The following is a 20003-nucleotide window of genomic DNA, read 5'->3' on the forward strand; positions in this document are numbered from 1 at the left end:
GTGATGAAATTTGGCCTATATGGTTTGGGTCAAAAGTAATAGAAATTGACAATTTTGTTGACACATTTTTTGAATATAATTGAAGAGATTTTGTTTTTAGATTTAAAATAAGCTTTTTTTTTTTTCTAACTTGGAGTATGGCAAAAAGAACAAACACGTTTTGCACAAAAATATATTTATTGCAATGTCTAGAAGACTAAACTAATCAAATGATCATAGTATGATAGGTCCACATTCAGTGGGTATCAAGCACCACAAAAATATTAACAGTATAAGTCTTAAAATATCAGGACAACATTCTGGTTTTCAAATTTTCTAAAGAATTTTGGAACTGAAAACATCTCTGAACCCCACAACTAGAAAATAAAATTAAAGCCTTCGGTGAGTTTTCACTCATCTTTTTTTGAGCTCTATATGAAACATGTATGGACATTTGGGACAACCAAACAGTGACTTATCAACATAGGGTAATTTTGATTAATTGTATGAGCCTTTTTGGATTTAAAAATGTTCTAAAATGAATGAATATGCACAATAATAGAGCTGCAAAGAGAAAAGGCAAGAGGACCCATAGGTTCTTTTACATTCTACACGACGGGGGCTAAATGCTTTATGTATGGTATAAAACCTGGAGGTTTGCTCTCTCAATTTTGTACATAAAAACAATGTAAATATGAGGCCTATTGTTTTCAGATATGTGCTTTTTTCATTTATAAAATCTAAAAGACCTAAAATAGGTAATGAATGGACGTTTGAAAGAGATTTGACTTGGTATGTAAAAAAACAACAAAAGATTATGCAAATAAGGTTGCCTATAAAATTACATGAGGGATGGTAGTTATTTTGCTTTAGGACATGTTCACATCACACAGTCAGTTTAAAATACATGTTTTAAGTCATTAGACATTTTTGGACATCAAGCTCAAAATGACTAACACAAAACAACTGAAAGGTTCAATTTTCTATGGATTTCTATGGGTATAAAAGGTTTTAGTCACCCTTGTTAAAATGTCAGGTACTTTTTTCGTATAAATGAGAATGAAATAAAAACATTTTATTGCCTTTTTCCACCTTTAATATAAGCTAAAAAAGGTAAATGTGGTTTTTCTACCAGCCTAAAGAATACATTATACAGGCCAGGAGGCTTTCTGTGCAAGGAAAGTTTCGTTCTTTTTTTAACCAGACACACAAATAATACAAGAAATTGTCACAATGAGACAAAAACTTTACTTGATAAAAAATGCTGTAAGTTCTTTTCTAAAGAAATGTGTATAAATGCATGTTAATCTGTTAGTTACAGGCCTATAAGGCTGTTAGTGTTTTCATGTTTTCAGTACAACTTTAAATACTGGATCATCTTACGGGTAAATCTTACTGTTTACCATAATCTTAACCTTTATGACCAAGAGAAAGAAAACCAAAACATTTGCTCTGCAGCTATACCCGCTAATGACAAACTGTGAAGAAACTTTGTTTTGCATTTCATTTAATTTGAATAAGAAAACAAGTTTGAATATCTTTTAGAGGGCTCTGACATTTCATAATGAGTTTAAATGAATTAATAACAGAAAGAAACAGTAAAGGAAAATGACAAATATTCATGAATGAATAATAGCTGAGATAAAAGCCAAGGTAGAGAAGCTTTTTCTTCTTTTCATTATGCCAGCAAAACTTTAAAAATATGTATAAAATAAGTTTACTTAAATGAATATTGCAAAATACACTATTGTGAGGTTTAAACCCTTAACAAAAATTACCTACATTTTCAGGGAACTCTTTTTATAACTCAGAAGCTGGTGTAATTTAATCAAGTCTTTGAAAAATGAAAATATGAAATTTTCTCTAAAGTTGGATCAGATACTGTATGTAGCATATATACAGTATGACGTGTATCCTCACGCTGACTCTATCAGCATTGTCTCACGTTACTGTTTCTTCCTCCAGTACTTTAGTATTCAAACCTTTCTGTAAACAAAAGAAAAAAAGAACAAAGAACGCCAAACTTACGTCATAGTGCCTTGACTTCTTAATTTCCTTTACTGGAGTGATCTGTTCCCCTTTCTTCTGTGAAGGTTTGGTCTCTTTGGCAGTTTGGTTCTCAGGCTCCGTCTTGGGCTTCTCCTCTGTTGGTTTCGTGGGTTTCTGGGCCTCGGTGGTTGGGACTGGTGCTGTGGCTGGCGTTGTGGTCTTGGCATCGGTGGGCTGTTTGGCAGGCGTGGGACCAGTAGGTCCATCGACACCTGTTCCCATCTGGGATTTTTGTCCCTGGGGTTGGACCGGTTTGGGTCCTTGCTGAGTGGTCGACTTGTGGAGAGGGCTTTGCTGACTGGTCGGCGTCTGGTGACGAGGTGAGCCCAGTGGTTGGTGCTTCGGGGAGGGATGGGGAACAGGAAGAGGAGGCTCGTCAAGGGCGCCTCCAGACAACAGCCGCTGGGTCTGGCAGTTAAGACATAACCACTCTTTTTTCTGAAGAACACACAGAATAAAAAACAAAAGACACGTAATTAGTTGTTTTTAAAAATCATGAAATAGATATGCACACATACACATGAGGTTTTGTAGTCTTGACCAAGCATTTGGTCTAAAACTGTGACCCACTTTGTTTGGTTAGAGAAGAGGCTCGCTACCACAGGCAGCCATTTTGAATTACAGAACCTGCTGATCAGGCTTCACAGACTAGAAGATGGATCTGCAACCTGCGGCTCTGAAGCCGCAAATGGTTCCTTGGACCTATTAAGTGGCTCTTAATAACTTTGGGTAAAAATAATAATGAACCAGCAGATGTATTTGAATATAATTAATGGAGGTTTCAGTTTTTTCATGTAGTAATTAAATGACACTTAAAGTACCTGTAATGTTCTTTTAGATATAGTTTTTGTGTATTTAGGTTGGAAACTAAGTGTTTTCTTTGCATCATTTTTCATAGAAGAAAATGTATCTGTTCTTTTGGGCAAAAGTTGTGGTTTTCTTTTATTTAAAACCCCAAAATATAAACAAAAAGGTGTTTCTTTAAAAAAAAAAAAAGAAGAAGTTGTATTTTCCAAAAATCATTAGCGGCTCTAAATGAAATTTACTTAGCTGGACCAAGGATAGAAATGGCTCTTTGAATTGTAAAGTATGCAGACCACTATACTAGATGAAAGAAGAAGCAACAAGATGGTTAAATTATGCTGTTTAATAATTTAATGTCAGTTTTAATGACTTTAACATACTTAAGGTGATAGTAGGTTTTTACCTCATAGTGATGTGTACAATATTCACTCTTTGATAGATAAAAACATCATAGGAAGAAAATATTTTACACAGTGTTAAATAGTGACAGGGCCTGGACTTTGTCCAAGAGGTCCACCATGATTGGTCAGACGTGATCTCTTCACATAATCATTGGAAATATTAGGAAATTGGTTATAAGATGCAAAAAAGGAGATGAATAAATATTTATACACACTCTTTCATAAAATATAGCTTATATAATTGGCCAAAATTAAAACATTGTACACTTAGCTTAGTGTTCTTCACTTTGTTTTGCATCTTTCCCACTAAAACGCACTGCACTCAGACTCGTTTCAGTGCATTGTGGAGAACTCATTTGAAAACAGAGCTGTCAGAACGATGGCAGGCTGAACTAAGCTGATACAAGTTTCCAAAAGGCCAAGTCATTCTGACAGCCACACACTATTTTCATCCCATTAGCTTTTACTCACACCACTTCACAGACTGCCAAGTGTTAGGAAGCTGCATCAAACTGACACAGAAAGAGCAGAAATGACTTCGAAATAAGCGCAGAACTAAACTTTTAACATCTTCAGTCGTGATTCTCATCATTTGTATGAAATGACATGCTCAAATAAAAGATGCTGTAGATAGTTGGCTGGGCTTAAAGCTAAACTGCTGCAATCAGAGGAAATGTTGGGTTTAAAAATATCACAAAAACACATTATAATTTTTTTCACTATTGATTACGCATCCGTCTGGTTGCCATGTAAATTCATACAGATGGATGGATGAATGAATGAATGAATGAATGAAATCTTTATTTTGAACTTGTAAACAACAAATGTCAGATTTTCGTTTAAAATAAAACTAGACACATAAATAGTAGTTAAAACTTTCATATTTAGACTGAAAATTTGTAAGAAAAACTCAAACATTATGATTTCCTGCCCTCATCTGACTCTTGCAGTATGTACCTTATGCATTTCAGCCTAGCATATTGAAATATTTTCCACATCATTAAATATTTCTAACTATTATTTGTCACTGTTATTCAGGTCATACCATCATGACCTGAATAATAGTGACAAATAATAGTTAGAAAGAGTAGGAGCTTCTTAAAGAGACAGAGGCCAATTTCAAGGCACGAAATAGCAAAGCCAAATTTATTTTAAGTTATGTTTGAAATACACAGAATTTTTAGAACAACTGAGTGTTACATTAATTATGTGTGCCTGGAAAGTTATGTCTTTTCCAGGCACTGATCAGTGCTGCTGCTCAGTTTTTGTGACTCTATTGAAAAAAGTACAAATGCTGAGATGTGCATTTTTAGACTAAAAAGCAACATTCCAAACTTTTTTTTCCAAACTGTAGACACTGGTTACTCATCAGCTCAAACAAAAAATTTGAATAAAAGGCGAACTAATATAGAAAGCTAATTTTATTTTAAAAAAGCCACTTTGGTGAGATATCCAATGGTTTTTAAGTGAGTACAAAAATCTAATACCATCATGAAAGATCAGACCTTTAGTTAAAGTCTGTCAGGTTTAGTTGTAGTTTTGCATAAAAAAACCAACTAAAAAGATTTGTTCATCTTACTATTGTAAGATGTTAGACTTTCTTTTCAGTGTCTCCAATGTCTTCTCACCACCCACCAGCACCATCTGTTTATTCTCTGTCTGTGTGTCTGCCTCTATCCAGGACAGCTAATGTTATTTGGGGCAAGAGAGAGACTGTATTACCGACGTAATGAATAATTGATAGATGCAGCACTCTCTCTTCAACAGTTATCTACCATCGCTGCTGTTTTCCACCTGCTCTTTCTGAAACTCCCCTCTGATGCTCAGGCTTTTCTAAATGGCTCTCCGTTCTCCTGCGCCTCCTTTATCTCGGACTCTCTCCGAATCCTTTCGAGAGAGGATGAGCTCATCTCTGATTAGGAGCCATTCTAAGACTCCCAATCCTTTAGAGCCCACCTTTTTATAAGTGATGGTTTTGGCTGTGCAATTTCACTAATTATGAGGAGACAACCAAAGTAGTGATTACATTCTATAATTTTTATTGTCCAGTGATGCATTAAATTAATAGAAAATGGATCATAAAGAAGTGGACTGGCTGGAAAATCTATTTATGACACGTAAACATTTGGAATAAAGTATCAGAAATATGTACATTTGGGAGCATGGTTAAAAACAAATCTGTCATTATTATTTAATAACTTTCCTGTCAAACTTATTTAAGTTACAAAATAAAACCCCACTTAAAACTAATAATAACTCTTTTTAATAAATTATATTTTTTATTTAAGATACAACCCCCCCAAAACACTTAAAACTAATAATAACTTATTAATAAATCACATTTTTATCTGGTATCAATAAATGAAAATTCGTATATAATCTAGCGGCTCAGTGTAGGAGATAAAAAAAAAACAACTTTTCTTTGCGTATTGCTTTAAAGGTCTTAAATTCACATACTATAGAGATGAACATAAATTAGCACAATTTAATAAGAGACTCTGTAGAAGGATTAAAATATGCTTACGCGAGTGTGTTTGTCCAGTGCCGATCTGTTTAGTGGCTTCTCAAAGTACTGACGCCTTTTTTTTTTTGCAACTGTTGTTTTTGTTTTGAAGCCAGCAGATATCGCCACATATACCTGTTTGTTTGTGAGCAAGAAATATCCTGCAGAGTGCACCAGTGGTGTCCACTTAGCCTACATGGCACAAACAATGTCATTAACCCTCCATATGTCAAGCTGCTACTTTCCTTTCATTTAGTGGCTTCAGGTCGTTAATTCGGGATCTACCTCTCCTCTCACCTTTATTGGCTATTGCTATATTTTATTCTCTCCTCTTAAATATGTTTTGTGCTGCTAATTTTCCTATTCTGTTATTTTTGTTTAGAGGATTTATACTGGCTCACAAGTCTATGTCATTTGTAGGGATTTGTTAAACACAGTGAAACCATTAGAGTAAACGTAGAAAGAACATCGTTCCAAAGCCAGGAACAGGCACGAGATTGAACTGGAGAAACGCTGACTGGAAAAATCAAGCAACAGAAACAGGAGTACAGTAAAAACCAGAACCATGGAAATGAACAATTGGAGGCTCTGGCAAGAATGTAAAGAAATTGCCTGGCTTTTAACTGCTAGGGAGGTGATTGATCAACATGAGAACGTGATCAGAGGAGCAGAGGGAATATGGCTAATTAACACAAATGGATAGAGTGATTTGACAGGACACAAAACCATCTTCCTAAGCCAATTTAAAACAAATACACAAATAAAAGTGAAAAATAATGAACCATAAAACACAAAACAAACAGTAAAAAAATGTATAGAACAGTGTCAGTAATAAAGTTTAAATGATTGAAATAAAGACTAAGTGATAACTAAAGAATAAAGACCAACAGATGACAACAGACACAATATTTCTCAAAGATAAGTCCAGTACATGTCACTATGTAATGTCATCAGTAAGTTTTTGACTTTCTTTTTTCTTTTTTTTTTTAAATCTTGCTCCTATGGGATTCAGCAACCAAAAATAATTTTGGTATCTAAATGTTCCAAATAATAAAAACTGCACATATTGCCGCATCTTTCCCAAAAGCATGTTGTACAATTATTGGCTGAAGAAGTATCAGAAATATGTACATTTGGGAGCATGGTAAAAAAAAAAAAAATCTGTCATTATTTAAGAACTTTCTGTCAAACTTATTTAAGTTACAAAAAACCCCAAAACTATAAAAAAAAAAAGTATTCAAAACTTTTTTTTATATAGTATCAGTGAAAAAGATAACTGACCAACACCAGCAGAAAATAAATGTATTATTAAACTGAAAAATGGAGAAGTAGTCAAACGTTTCAATAGAGTCAACCACTGGAAAAAATCAAAACACCAAAATATAATAAAAAATATATATTTATACTGTCAACAGATCTCCACTAACTTTAATATTATCTGACAATATTGCATGTGCTTTGCTGTACATTTATAGCCACCAGGGCAGTTGCTATGGAAACGTCTTTCAACAGCACTGCTCTCCTATTAGGCTGCTTCCGGTCTGAGTAACTCATCTTTCCGTTCAGTTTAGGCACATTTTCATCTACAGTTTATCTCATTTCTCTTTTCGGCACACAGTCATTAGACTCCAATCTTCCCCTCCCTTTCATCCCCCTGCTTGTCACTCTCAGCCTCCTTTTTTTTTTCTTTTTTTCCACCTCCAACAGAGTGAGGGGCTATTTTTACCCAGAATGCCATTGTTTTGCTTGAGCGCACACTTCCCTTGTGCTGGCTGATGCTTTAAGCAGTACTCTGCTGCTGCATAGCGCACACACACACTCCGGCACAAGCACAAACACCACATGCAGACACATGGCTCACGTCAGTGCAAAATGGAGAAGTGCAGGTTGGAGCTCTCCAGAAGGAGGGAGGGGAAAAGAATAAGGAGAGAGGTGGAGAGAGCACCACCAGGGAGAGCAAAAGAAAAATGCTGGTAGTGAATGACGCCACGTGTGCATGCGAGTGCATGTGCGCATACGTTAAATGGGGTGCTGCTGAGTCTAGCTTGATCTGGAGGCAAAAGAGAGATGAAGCAGAAAAAGGAGGAAGATCAAGAGAAGATCAGGGGGATTACTGAAAAAGACAGGATGTTTCATAAGGAACCTGTTTGCTAGCCCGATAATGTTCACATCGTCCACAAGTTTTAAGTTCCTCTGCAGTTATTTCAAGCAACATATCGATTGTAACATGTTCAGGAATGTTTAAACAGATTCATGTAGTAAAGTAACATATTTTTAACACTTAGTTACAAAACACCTTGTAAAGGTGAGGCAAATGAGGTATGTTTCTCACAACTCATCTCATGCCTCTAACTCATCTAAAAAAAAAACAACTAGTAAAATGTAACATTCTTTTATATCAATCACATCTATCAATCCAGACATACTCTGCTAGAGGGAAGTGAGTTAGTGAATGGTGACTTGGACTGAGTAAATACACAAAACAAATGGGGATCATTTTGGAAAACAAAAAAAAACAAAAAAACTTATGGAGCACCGAAAGGAGGTGATGAATTAAAAGTATTGGAGGCGAAGGAGGTAGAGAAATGAATTAGCGCATGGGGAAGAGGAAGAATTATAGCAGAGGCTGTTCTGGTTATATAACACAAACAGGTTTCATTTCCATTTCACAGATATTTTAAAAATCTCCTCTCTCCATTTTATCAGCTCAACAGAGCCTCTTTAATTATGTGACCTTATTGTGAGAGGCAGAGCAGTGGAGGCTGTGTGTGTGTGTGTGTGTGTGTGTGTGCTTATGTGACTGCAAACACATCCACGTCCCCTCACTTCCAGGCAGGCACTCATCACATAGACAACATAAAACCTACTTATGGTTGACATGCCACTTCTGTACTCTTCTAATAGCACTAGTAGGAGGATCTCATTAGCATATGGTTTTAGCTTAAAGCTGTCTTAGTTTATGTCTGTGATCATGTAATTTGGCTAAATACCTCCAGAGATGTTGCCAGAGCTATTTTGTCCTGTTTTAATATTTGTCAAATTTTGTTGAAGTGCCTAAAACAGCTTCAGCAAAAAGAAAGTGCCCGAATGTATCAATATGTGTTTGGCGATCAGACAGAATGATGTGTGGAAAAGAAGAAGTGAAATCATTTCTGACAATAAAAGGACAGAGAGTCGGGTGGAGTCAACAGCCAGAGAGAAGAACAGAAGAAGAGCATAACTAGGACATGTACTAGTTTCCACTGCTCCAACGTCAGGATATGACTTGTGACCAACAACAGGAAGCTGATGGACTTCCTCTCACTTTATTCCTTCTTCATTAAATACATACATGAGTTTTTCCTCTGCATGGAGGTGGAGAGTATAGGAAGAATAACCTGTAATGTCTTATGTTCCCATTTCTACTTTTTTTTTTTTTTTGTCATTTGCAGTTGTCTTTTCCTTTCTGTATCACAATGACATGGTCTGTCAACAAATTAGAGTAAAGACACAAATGTGAACCTTGTCCAGTCTCTATTAATCTCCCATATTTTACAATACTTATCATCAAAACTTTAGCCATAGCTTGCAACAAAATATCCTGTCGGAGTACACTGCCATATTGACGAACATGACTATTCAACTTGACCGTCTTATTCGTAAACAATGAAATAGCAACTTGTTATACTGAGACACCGACATGTTCAGATGTTCAATTTTGAGAGCTGAACGGAGGATTTTGAGAAAGAAACTATCTTTTGCAGGTAATCCAAGGTTTTTTGTTGTTTGCACAAGTTGTTTTGAGAAACGCGCCACCCTTTGTTGAAAACGTTCGAAAATCATTCAAGAAACGCAGCAAAGCGACTGAGAAAAACTGCAAGCCTACACGAAAAATTAAATTAAATTCAGTTACATATTAAAGGGACTCAATAAAAAGATGGATTAATTTCAATGCTTTTTACACATGGGTTGCTAAAAATGTGGAAAGAGCTTAAGAGCAGCTGGTTTAAATAACTATCAATAAGGAGTGCTAAACTTCAGACACAAAGCCAGTGGCCAACAGCTCCCATGCACTGGATGGAGGCTCATGCTGATTAAACTATACTTGAAAGGTTCGTCTGCCAGGACTTTCTGTCTACTGCTCAAGGACAGAGAACAATCAGAGACTCCATGATAAAAAAAAAAAAATCAGCTCAGAGACATCTGCCTTTGTGCCAGACAGAGACAAACCAAAGGCAGGCCGAAGTTTGTTTACAGTATGACCCATAAATCTGTCATGGGAGCTAATCGTAACAGGCTAAGTGTCTTATTGGGACTCACTAATACACACAGAAGTACACCAGCAAAACACAGGGGGAACATTCGCAGTGCGAGATTGTGTTTCCCTGCAAGACGCTGTGCTTGGATGTGTGTGTGAGAAGTGACTGCAGGGATCAGAGGATTTTTGACTTTTGCAGTAATGGGATGGCGGCTCGCCAGCAGCAGAGCTACAGTGGGCCTGCTTATCTCATCACTGACTCAACAGGGAGCATGAAGACAGACAAGTCAACAAACTTCCACAAGTGCTTCAGAAAGCATGGGTTAGGAGGACCAGAACAAAACAAAAGCGCTCCATTATGTCATACCCACAGCTTAAAGTCAGACTCTCTAAGCTTTCCCACATAAGTGATATCTCTCCGACTGTTAATGTACAATACATTAACTATAAAATAACCAACTGGTAGCCTTTGATGTCTTTTAATAGAAAGATTCTGTTTAAGTCTAATGTAGAATAGCTACTTATCTAAAGGTTAATAATCCAGTGAACAATTTTGCAGTAAAAGAGACGGATTATTTCCGGAGAACTAAGTGGGAGCAGAGAAGAGACTGAGAATAAGAACCTGCAGAGAAAAGAAAGAAAGAACAGATGATTTCAAAATATGTTAAAAATGTCATTATGTCTGGGAAAGGGAATGGTCTTCTAATTTCGCAATCTGATTTGTGTGCTTTTTTTAAAAGGAAAAGTGTCTGGCATGTTTCCATCAAATGTGAACCAGGTTTAATTTAAATCCAATACTTTGAGTCATGGTGACACACTCTAACTCTATTTGTTTAAGGGATTTAATGATTTTTAAAAAATGAATACTGAGGTTACTAAGTATTCGTCATGATAACGGAACATTTTTTCACAATACTTCATTGGTTTAGTCTTTCAAACTGGTAACCCCGACAAACAAAAAACATTTTATCATGTTGGCGATAATGCATTTATACTGGATTATTATTTACCTAATGCTTTGTATCCTCATTTTTCATTTCGAAATGCGGTAAAGGCAGAGCAGCAGCGTGACAGGATAATTAATACTGAAGCCCTGCTATGCTATGCCACATTTTCCCCAAGTACTATTTGTAATGCAAAGTTAGCATTTTCTCTGTTTTGTTAATAGACTGTACGAAAAAAACGCTTGCTCTAGCAGAATTTAATGATTAAAAAAAAAATGGGGGAAAAGTAGTGTAACCCAGGTGTAAATGACAACTTCCAGCTCCTTTCTATGTTCCCACGAAAACTCTCGCGATAATTCTAATATAGTACCTTTAAATCTCGCGAGATCTTTGAACAGCCAATCGCTGTTTACTATCAGGGGTCACATGTGCTACCGCAACCTATCTGCTACGATCTGCCAGGCAGAAAAATGTGAAACTTTAGGACACGATGAGAGGAGCAAAGCTGCAGGTCAGTGAAGCGTTGTGCCGTTTTTTTAACGCACACAAATGGGCTGAACTATAGGAGCCAAGATGAGATATAAACTGCGGACCTGGTGAGTGTTTCTGCGTGTAACTTAGCGCTTAGCTCATCGATGTCGCTGAGTGTTTGTGTAGCTGCTAAATTACCGATTGCAAGACGCTCATATTAGTTTTGAACAGTAAGTTGTCTTAAATATTTTTTGAGCACTTGTTTAGATTATTATTTTTTTTTACATTACGTTTTAAGTAATTTATATGGTGCATGTTTATTGGCTCTGTCATGGATGTAATTTATATTGAATATGCATATTCACTGAAAATGATTGGAATTATTTATTGTGCAAAGAGTGCCATTTATTGAATTTGTGTGCACGCTAGAATGATTTGATTATATCTATTTATTGAGAAAATGGTCCTGTTTTTTTTAATCAGGCCAGGTTTGATGGCCTATAGGCCTTAAAAGGGATTGCTCTTGCAGTGCGTCTGCATCTCCTACCAGGCTGGTAGGAGGCTCCTTGCAGCCAGCGAACACGTTTGTTCCCACTCTGATCTCTGACTTTACCAGTTCATGACCTGCACTGCACCAAGCACTTTAGCATTAAATTGCTTGGGACCTCTCATCAAGCCCAGCTTGGGGTTAAGGAGTTGAAGGTGTGTGGGTTTATTAATTATTGAACTGTGGGATTGACTTTTTTTTTTTTCCTCTTTTGCAGATTTTATATGGTCATTTGGATTTCTTTTCACTGATGTTGTAAATATGTATATAATTTTTTCCACTGTGAATACAAGACACTCGCAATTGCAAATCTTCAGTCTCTGTCTGCTCCTTCATGAGTCGCATCTTCTCTTCTGAGAAACTAGCCCATTTACCTTTTTATTGGTTACCAACCATTTACATTTTTTTAAATATATATTACAGCACACTGTTATTTTTACAGATATGCTACAGTCGAGTTTTGTACATTTCTCTAAAAATATGACGACTCCCTCTGGAATTTATTTATAGCCAAAGAAAGGGAACTACTATAACTTGACAACAAGCCATTATTTACAAAAAAAAAATTGAAATGAGCACCGCAAAAAAGCTATAAATATCAGCATGGGTGAGGTTTTTTTGGGTTTATTTTTGTGTGTGTGTGTGTGTGTGGATCTTCTCCCAGATTTAAAATTCACCCTTGGGCATGAACGAGTGTGTGAATAGTGATTTGTTTCATGACTGCATCGTTTCATTAACTGCTCAGCTGGGCAGCAAAAGCATGTCCCCACAACACACAATGTTTCCTCATGTAGGTTCTAAAAATCCTCCAAATGAAGCTTAAAACCAAACTGACCCTTTTTTTTCTTTTTGTATCAGAAAATCTACAATAAGAGTCCTTTTTCTTGCTGCATGTACTCAAGGTGTGAAACTCGTCACCAGCAGAGGAGAGAGTGGGAGGATGCTGGGTATTATTAGGCTCTAATTGATCTGGATATAGTATGAGAAGGGCTTTGAGACTTTGAAGTGGTGGAGTGTGTACTTTGAAGTTCAGGAGGCAGTCCTCGCATGGACAGGAGCATTATGGGGCGGGGGAGATTGCTGCCTCATCCCAGAGGGCTCGGAAGAAGAAGCCACAATCAGACAGATGTTAGAAAGAGAGGAGGATGGAAATTTAGCTTAAGGCACAGAGGGGGGAAAAAAGGGGAAAAAAACTTCCTCGCTCTTCCACAGTAAGACTAGATTGTGAAAAAGTCGGTCAGGGAGGCTGAAAAATGGAAGCTAAAAGGGGCGAAGATGGAATGTGAACAAGATGATTGAAGAAAGCTAAATTTGAAGAAATGGGGGTGTAACTCAAGAAGTTAAAGAAATGCCAGTATTGGTTTGGATTTCCCCTGTAGAGGACCAAACACACTGTTCATTATTTAACTCTATTCATCTTGCCATCAGTAATGATCAGCTTCTCTCTCCCTGTAATCAGGGCGATGTGCAATCATAGCACTTTGCATGTAGCCCCTTGTTTCCTTGTCCGAGTCTGCACACACTCTTACATGTTTGCTGTTTTTCCATGGCAATTCTCATGGCTTTCTCTCAACAGTGCTTTTCTTCTTCCATAAAGGGCAGGTTTCCATTCCTCGACAATTACCGTGATACTTCTGGCTGCTTTCCGTCTCCATCAGTTTAGGTGGGTGGCCCTGTGTTGCAGTTGTGCCGTGTGTTGTACATGAACGCCACGCTTCTCAAGGTCAATGAACTTTTCAAGTTTGTTGACATTTCAAGTAGTAACGCGAGTAAAAGTTCAGAGGGTAATCTTTCTGTGAGTCACTGATCGTTTTTAGTTTTAGTGAGTAGAAATAAAAAAAAAAAATGAAATGACGAAAAGTAATAGTTACGAGAATAAAGTCATAATGCTGTGAGAAAAGTCATACGAGAATAAAGCAAAAATAATACAAGAATAAAACTGTAATATATTATAAATGTATTCTCATAAGAAGAAAGGCTTAATACTATGTAATTTTATGACTATTCTCTTAATATTTTTATTCTTTTAAACGTTATTTATGCAGCTCTAATAACCCATCGTGGTTGATACAGATTTCTAAACGCGTTTTTTTTCCCCATAATTATTTCACATGCTAGATTTTAAATGAATCTGGTTTGTATCAACATCATCCATGCATCACGCATGTCCCTTGTGGGGTCACCAGCGGTCAATGGGCGAGAGGCTGGGGTCACCCTGGACAGGTCGCCAGTCCATCGCAGACATCAATACCAATTGAAGGCCAAATCAATGCATATCAACTGCTTGCAGAAAGGAAATTGTGATACTGGACTGGCCGTCGAACGTAAACATAAAAATTATACTAAAAATGTCAGGATAAAATGGAGATGATAACAATGAATAAGCAAGAGAGCGGGAAGTCAGAAGATGTAGGACAGATCAAAAAAAGAAAGGGACATGTAAGAAGAGGGGGAAAAAAAAAATCTGAGCAGTGAGCAGCCAAATATAAAAAAATGTGAAGTAGAGATAGCAGTGGGGTAGGATAAAGATATTAGAGAATTAGAATAAGAGATAATGGGTGAGGAAAACTGTGGAGAGGAGGGGAAGAGAAAGGAGTGGCAAATTCTAAAAATGAAAAGTGAATTAGTTCTGCCTCATGAAACTGGCAGTTCTGGCTGAGATGCATCTGGGACAGGATTTCACTGTGCGAGCGTCCTCCACTGTCGTCGCGTTCGCTTCACTGGGTGTGTGTGCGCGTGTGTTGTGTGTTCGACTGGATGCACAGAAGGCTGCTCACGGATTCTGTTGCTCCCGTGTAACTTTGCGGGTAAAGATAAACCCCCACCTCCCCAGAACAGAACTGATGTGGCGTTGACATTTAAGAAAAACTTGAGCCCTTTCGTTTTGAAAGAGCAACACCGAGAAGGAGGTTCCGACGAGGTCAAAACCGACTGACTGCACAAAACAAAAAGCAGAAAAACTACAAACGGCACCTGCTATCCTGATAAGTTGCTAAGGCTATCATTTCTGACGAATCGGAAGGAATCCATTGCAGTAGACTCACTCACTGGCTTTATATTTATTTCCTACCAATATCACATACAGAGACCGAGCAGCAAGTTCTCGGTCTTACCTGGAGTTTCCTTTCTGTGGGATATGTTTACAATAAAACACTTGGAGCCACCTCAGCTGACCCATGTCAACCAATGACAGACAATTTCTTTTAAAAAAAATAATGTTTTGAGTTTACAGCATCCTAGGACAAATGACTCTCACAAGAAGAACAGTATGAAGACACACTCACAAGCGTCATGTGAAGGTTGCCTGTCTTTTGCTGCTGACTCATGTCTGCCCTGACTGTTCTGTGTGATTGTGTGTGTTTGATTAGCTGCATGCTGATTCATCCCACGAATATAACAGATTTTCTAGCAGTGAAACAATATGTGGGTCAGTCTGCACTCGGCCATGTGTGGGACTACGATAGCTGGACCTTGCAGATGAACTGGCCCCGCTCTTATGCAGGAGAAAAAGCACGCATTACTTTTAATAGCCTTTCATTATCATTTGTATATGATGTCAAGCTACCATCTAAAAGCTCTCCACACCAAACCAATACAATAATGGCTGGTAATAATGACACAGAGGAGTTTGACAATCCAGCTGCTTACTTTTTGATCAGCAGTTCACTGAGTGGTTTTAACTTTATCACGATAGAGGAGATGGTGGTGATCAAGTGGTGGAATATGGAAAGCCCATTAGCAATTTAACGGCTCATCCATAGCAAGACATCTATTTTATTGATATTGGGAGTAATGTTTGGCTTGTAGTTCACAGACTGCATTACATCATTTGCGATGCTCAACAGATGCTAGCACCATGGAATATGCCATCAGGAACAGTCGGCGTTCTAACAGTGTCACTCCATGCAAGTTACACATTTTATAGCAGATTTTATTTTGTATTTCCACTTTGAGAGAAGTGGAGCTACAGGTATGTGCTGCCTTTTGTTTTTTAAGGAAATCTCCAACAGATTAATTGAAACACGCACTTGGTGATTTGATGCCCAAAAATCAAAAATATAACCAATACCCAACTCTAAAAAAAATCCTAGCCTGCACCCATTATCGAGAGCTCCAGATAAAGTGCTCTGTTTCTACTCTTTGTCAATATGACATTAAATTATAAATCATTTTGACTATCAGGGTTCTCTTACCATCTTATGTTGAAAATGCTTTTTTCTTCAGTACAAATCCATTTCTATTCTCACTTTCTATCATTTGAACAGTTTCAATGTCAAAATGATCTGGTCTTTACCAGATACTAAACGTCAGATTCTACGTCAATGTGTGCTCCTCAGATTACATGAAGCCCTTAATTTAATAGTAAGTGCACTTCCTTTTAGCCATAACTGTATATGTACTTTTGGAGACAATCATTCTACCACATGCTGCATCGTTGCTGGAAGATCTGCAGGGGTGACACAATCAGAAAGTGACGATTATTTGTCATCTCTGGGCGCTAATCACACATTGACTGTCTGCCGCTGCAGCTCAGACTGGCATTGATTAGGTGTCAATGTCAATCCTCTGAGGCCATCAATTTTTCATTTTACACAGTGCAAGATATAAGTGCTCTTTCTCTGCCGTGAGGGAAGCAAGGATGGAATAAGACAGGTTAGCAAAAATAAAGGGATTTTTATTTGTTTGTTTTTTTTAAGTAATATTGCAATTTGTAACAATTTGGTTTGGAAAAGCTGAAACCTTTATTTATCTAACCCGAGAAAGCCTGAGGTTGAAATCCCCTCAATCTTTTCCACATGTGAACTCTGAAAATATTTCTTTGAAGAGAAAGATGGAGGCCGTTCAGAAACTAGCAATCGATAAAAAAATAATTAAACATTTGAAGGGGAATCCTCCCAGTGTAGTTGATGGTGACAACATTGGCAGCAATAGGTAGGAGTGAGAAGGATAACTAAGATATAAAACAGTCGAGGGTTTAGAAAAACAAATAGGCATTAGACTTAATGATAGTAAATCCGATAACGTGTTTGTTGATTTACAGCAGTTGGGATTATTAAAATTTACATTTACCGAAGGCCAGAAAACAAGGCAGAATTTTTTAACCTATGTAATTCAAACTAGAAAGTTAAAACAACAAGAAAGCTCAGATGATGATGATGATGCTGCATACCTTAAAAAGCACAAAAGTGACACATTCATCTGCGCAAGGTGTAAATACCTTTCAGAACAGATGACATTTTTATTATTTTTGAATGACCTAAAACAGGAAGTGTCCAACCTGATTTCATTTCAAACAGGAAAAAGAAACGGACAACCCTTGTGTGTCTTTTTTTTTATACACCTTATGTAAATATTTATTGTTTCATATTTTATTATATTTAGTCTAAAATCATGACAGAATCCCTGTTTGCGCTCAATAAAAAGATAAACAGAGGATTATTAAAACCTTCTTTATGTAACTAAGCCTTTCCTACATCATGTAATCTTAGACAATGCTGGAAAGTAAAAGACTTTCACAAAGTGATCAAATTTGGATTTTATTTAAATGTCTGATAAATTCATGTAAAAATCGACAGCAATCATTTGGTATTAAACATGAGTCAATTGGAGGATCTGAGCTGATTTGGCATTTAATCACAATAAGTCACACAGAAGTGATGTCTGGTTTCATGTAGCACAGAAAAGCTGAAGTATGCGTCGGTGATGTCGCAGTGATGAAAACTGAAACTCATCGTCTCGTTGCAATTGTACAATAAAATACTGACAGGTTGAGCAGGGAACCACTTAAAGAACAAAAACAGAAATGAATGCGACAAGTCGTCTCTCGTATAATCATTTACAGACAAACGGAAGCTGCTCTCTCTTTCATACATTTAACTCTCCGCACAGAGTTCGGCGCAAATCATTGCATACGTTTTTATCTCTGTGTGTTTCTGTTGACTAGATTAGTATGAAACGGATGAGATAATGGGGGCAAAAGGCACAGCAGATGAAGAGCCCAGAATGAACCCACTCACACATGTTCAGTCAAAGTGCATCAGACTTAAACACCCACAGCTGTCCACTATCCCCCTACGTCCTGAAGGAATAGTTCTGTATTAAAGGTACTTGCAACGACACATGAAATGAAATGAAACGGCAGTTTTCTTTACACTCTGGTGTAAGGATGGATTGGCATCTGGAGGCTCTGATTGGTCAATTGCAGAAATTTTTATTTTCTAAGATCTGTGATCCGATTGGCTGGAATACTTAAGGTTTATATATATATATATATATATAGTTTCATGGTTGAGTGCACTGTGATGCGTGTTAGCTGGAGAGACTAAATCTATTTACTGTACTTTCCCTGGGGAGAACATCTCTTCTTCTTTTCCTTTTTTTTTTTTACTCAACATAAAACTGCTTTGTTGTGCTTCATTTTCACACAGTAAGGTGCCTTTTTATAGTACAGTAATTTTACAACTGTCTTTTGGATTTACTCACATGACCTTTGCCTAATATTAAAATCTGCTTTGTGCCCTAAAGGATCAAAAAGTGGAACAGCAGAATAAATCTTTAAAGGAGCTCAAGGTTGTTTGTTTGTTGTTTTTTATAGGTTTTTTTTTGACGTGTGTGGAGAAGAACCATGTTTATGTCTGTTAAAGAATACCTTAGCTCAACATTTAATCTAGCTTGAAATGATAATGTTTGTCTTCTCCTGGCAGATGGTGTTATAATATATCATTAGCAATATTTAAATACATGCTTGTCTGTCCTGGGTAAGAAATTATTTCATTGAATAGGCAAGTCCACACATAACAATCCACAAGAAATATGAATTATAGGTGTGCGTGTGAAAGCTGAACATAAGATTCAAATGAGAACCAATATATAAATGATCAGTTCTTCTTCTTCTACTTTCACTTTCTGTCTTATCACTTTAAGTCTCCTGTCACTTATTTTTATTCCACCAAAAACTGTTTATGGTTTGGATATAAATGTGATTTTGAACAGGGGATTTTTCACACTTAAATGGCCCAATAGATTTGAATTATTGATCTATCTATTGATCTTATTATTATTATTGGGGGAGAAATCAAAGCCAAAACTAATGAAAAAAAAAATGTGTAAAATATATCAAAGTTAACTGTGTAAAAGAAAATAGTCGAGACTAAAACTTGTCAGTGTATTGGCTGTGTGCTGTCATGCAGAAAACAACCACTTGAGATAGTTAACAGGTAAGTTAAGTCATAGTGCACATCTGAAGGAAAAAATTAGAAAAGAGACACATTTTGTTGTTTTTTATGCATGTGAGGGCATTTCATCTGGAAAGAAATTGTCAGGAAAAGCTGCCTTTAAAGCTTCTAAATGAAAACAAAAATAATTGTTTGCAATAAAATGCAACTAAAGAGGATTTAAGCAGATCTCTTAACTACATTGCAATAACAAGAAAATAAGCTCAGAGATGCTTCCACATAATGTATCATTTAAATGTTAATTATAATTGGCTCAGGTAACAATTACATTGAACACATCTCTTGAAATTTGCTCCATTAAGAACATGGTAAAAGATATTCCTGCTAGCAGCAGCAGAGGAGTTATTGTACTTCAGCACCACGGACAGAGGCATCATCAAGCTGCAATGACCATAACCAGCCAGCAGAGGCGCAGGAAGCTCAAAAAAAAAAAAAAGAGGACAGATTTACTATACTAATGCAAAGATACATTTTGCTGAACAGATGAAAAAAAGGCTTGGGTGGGTTTGAGTTGTTTAGTATTTCAAAATCGTAAAAAACGAGAGAAAAATGAATGAAAGGACGGAAAAGAGCCATGATGAAGAGAAACAGGAAGAGGGAGAGGAAGATAGAGAGCAGAAGCAGCAGGATACAAACCACTGGGCTGCTGGTTGGAGCTGGATTTTTCTAGTTCACATTCATGCAAACAACTCGAGTTCCTATGCCCTCAGAGGACATTACAGTGAATCACAGAAATTTCCTGGAAACCCTCATTACCCACATTACATTCATACCCACTGCAAGGCTTGGAACCAAAGCCGTTATTACAATTTGCAAAAGAGAACCAGGCTTTT

The 20003-nt window shown here is 36.9% G+C and overlaps 1 protein-coding gene across 1 annotated transcript in view; it reads right to left on the reverse strand.

The window, feature by feature from the left end:
- Positions 1–20003, reverse strand: part of bsna (bassoon presynaptic cytomatrix protein a) — a 97609-nt gene that overhangs the window by 20940 nt on the left and 56666 nt on the right. The window contains 1 exon segment of the mRNA XM_032570760.1: positions 2008–2466. Coding sequence (XP_032426651.1) covers positions 2008–2466 — 459 coding nt within the window.

This window comes from Xiphophorus hellerii, chromosome 1, assembly GCF_003331165.1.
Source record: "Xiphophorus hellerii strain 12219 chromosome 1, Xiphophorus_hellerii-4.1, whole genome shotgun sequence".
Classification (NCBI taxonomy): Eukaryota; Metazoa; Chordata; class Actinopteri; order Cyprinodontiformes; family Poeciliidae; genus Xiphophorus; species Xiphophorus hellerii.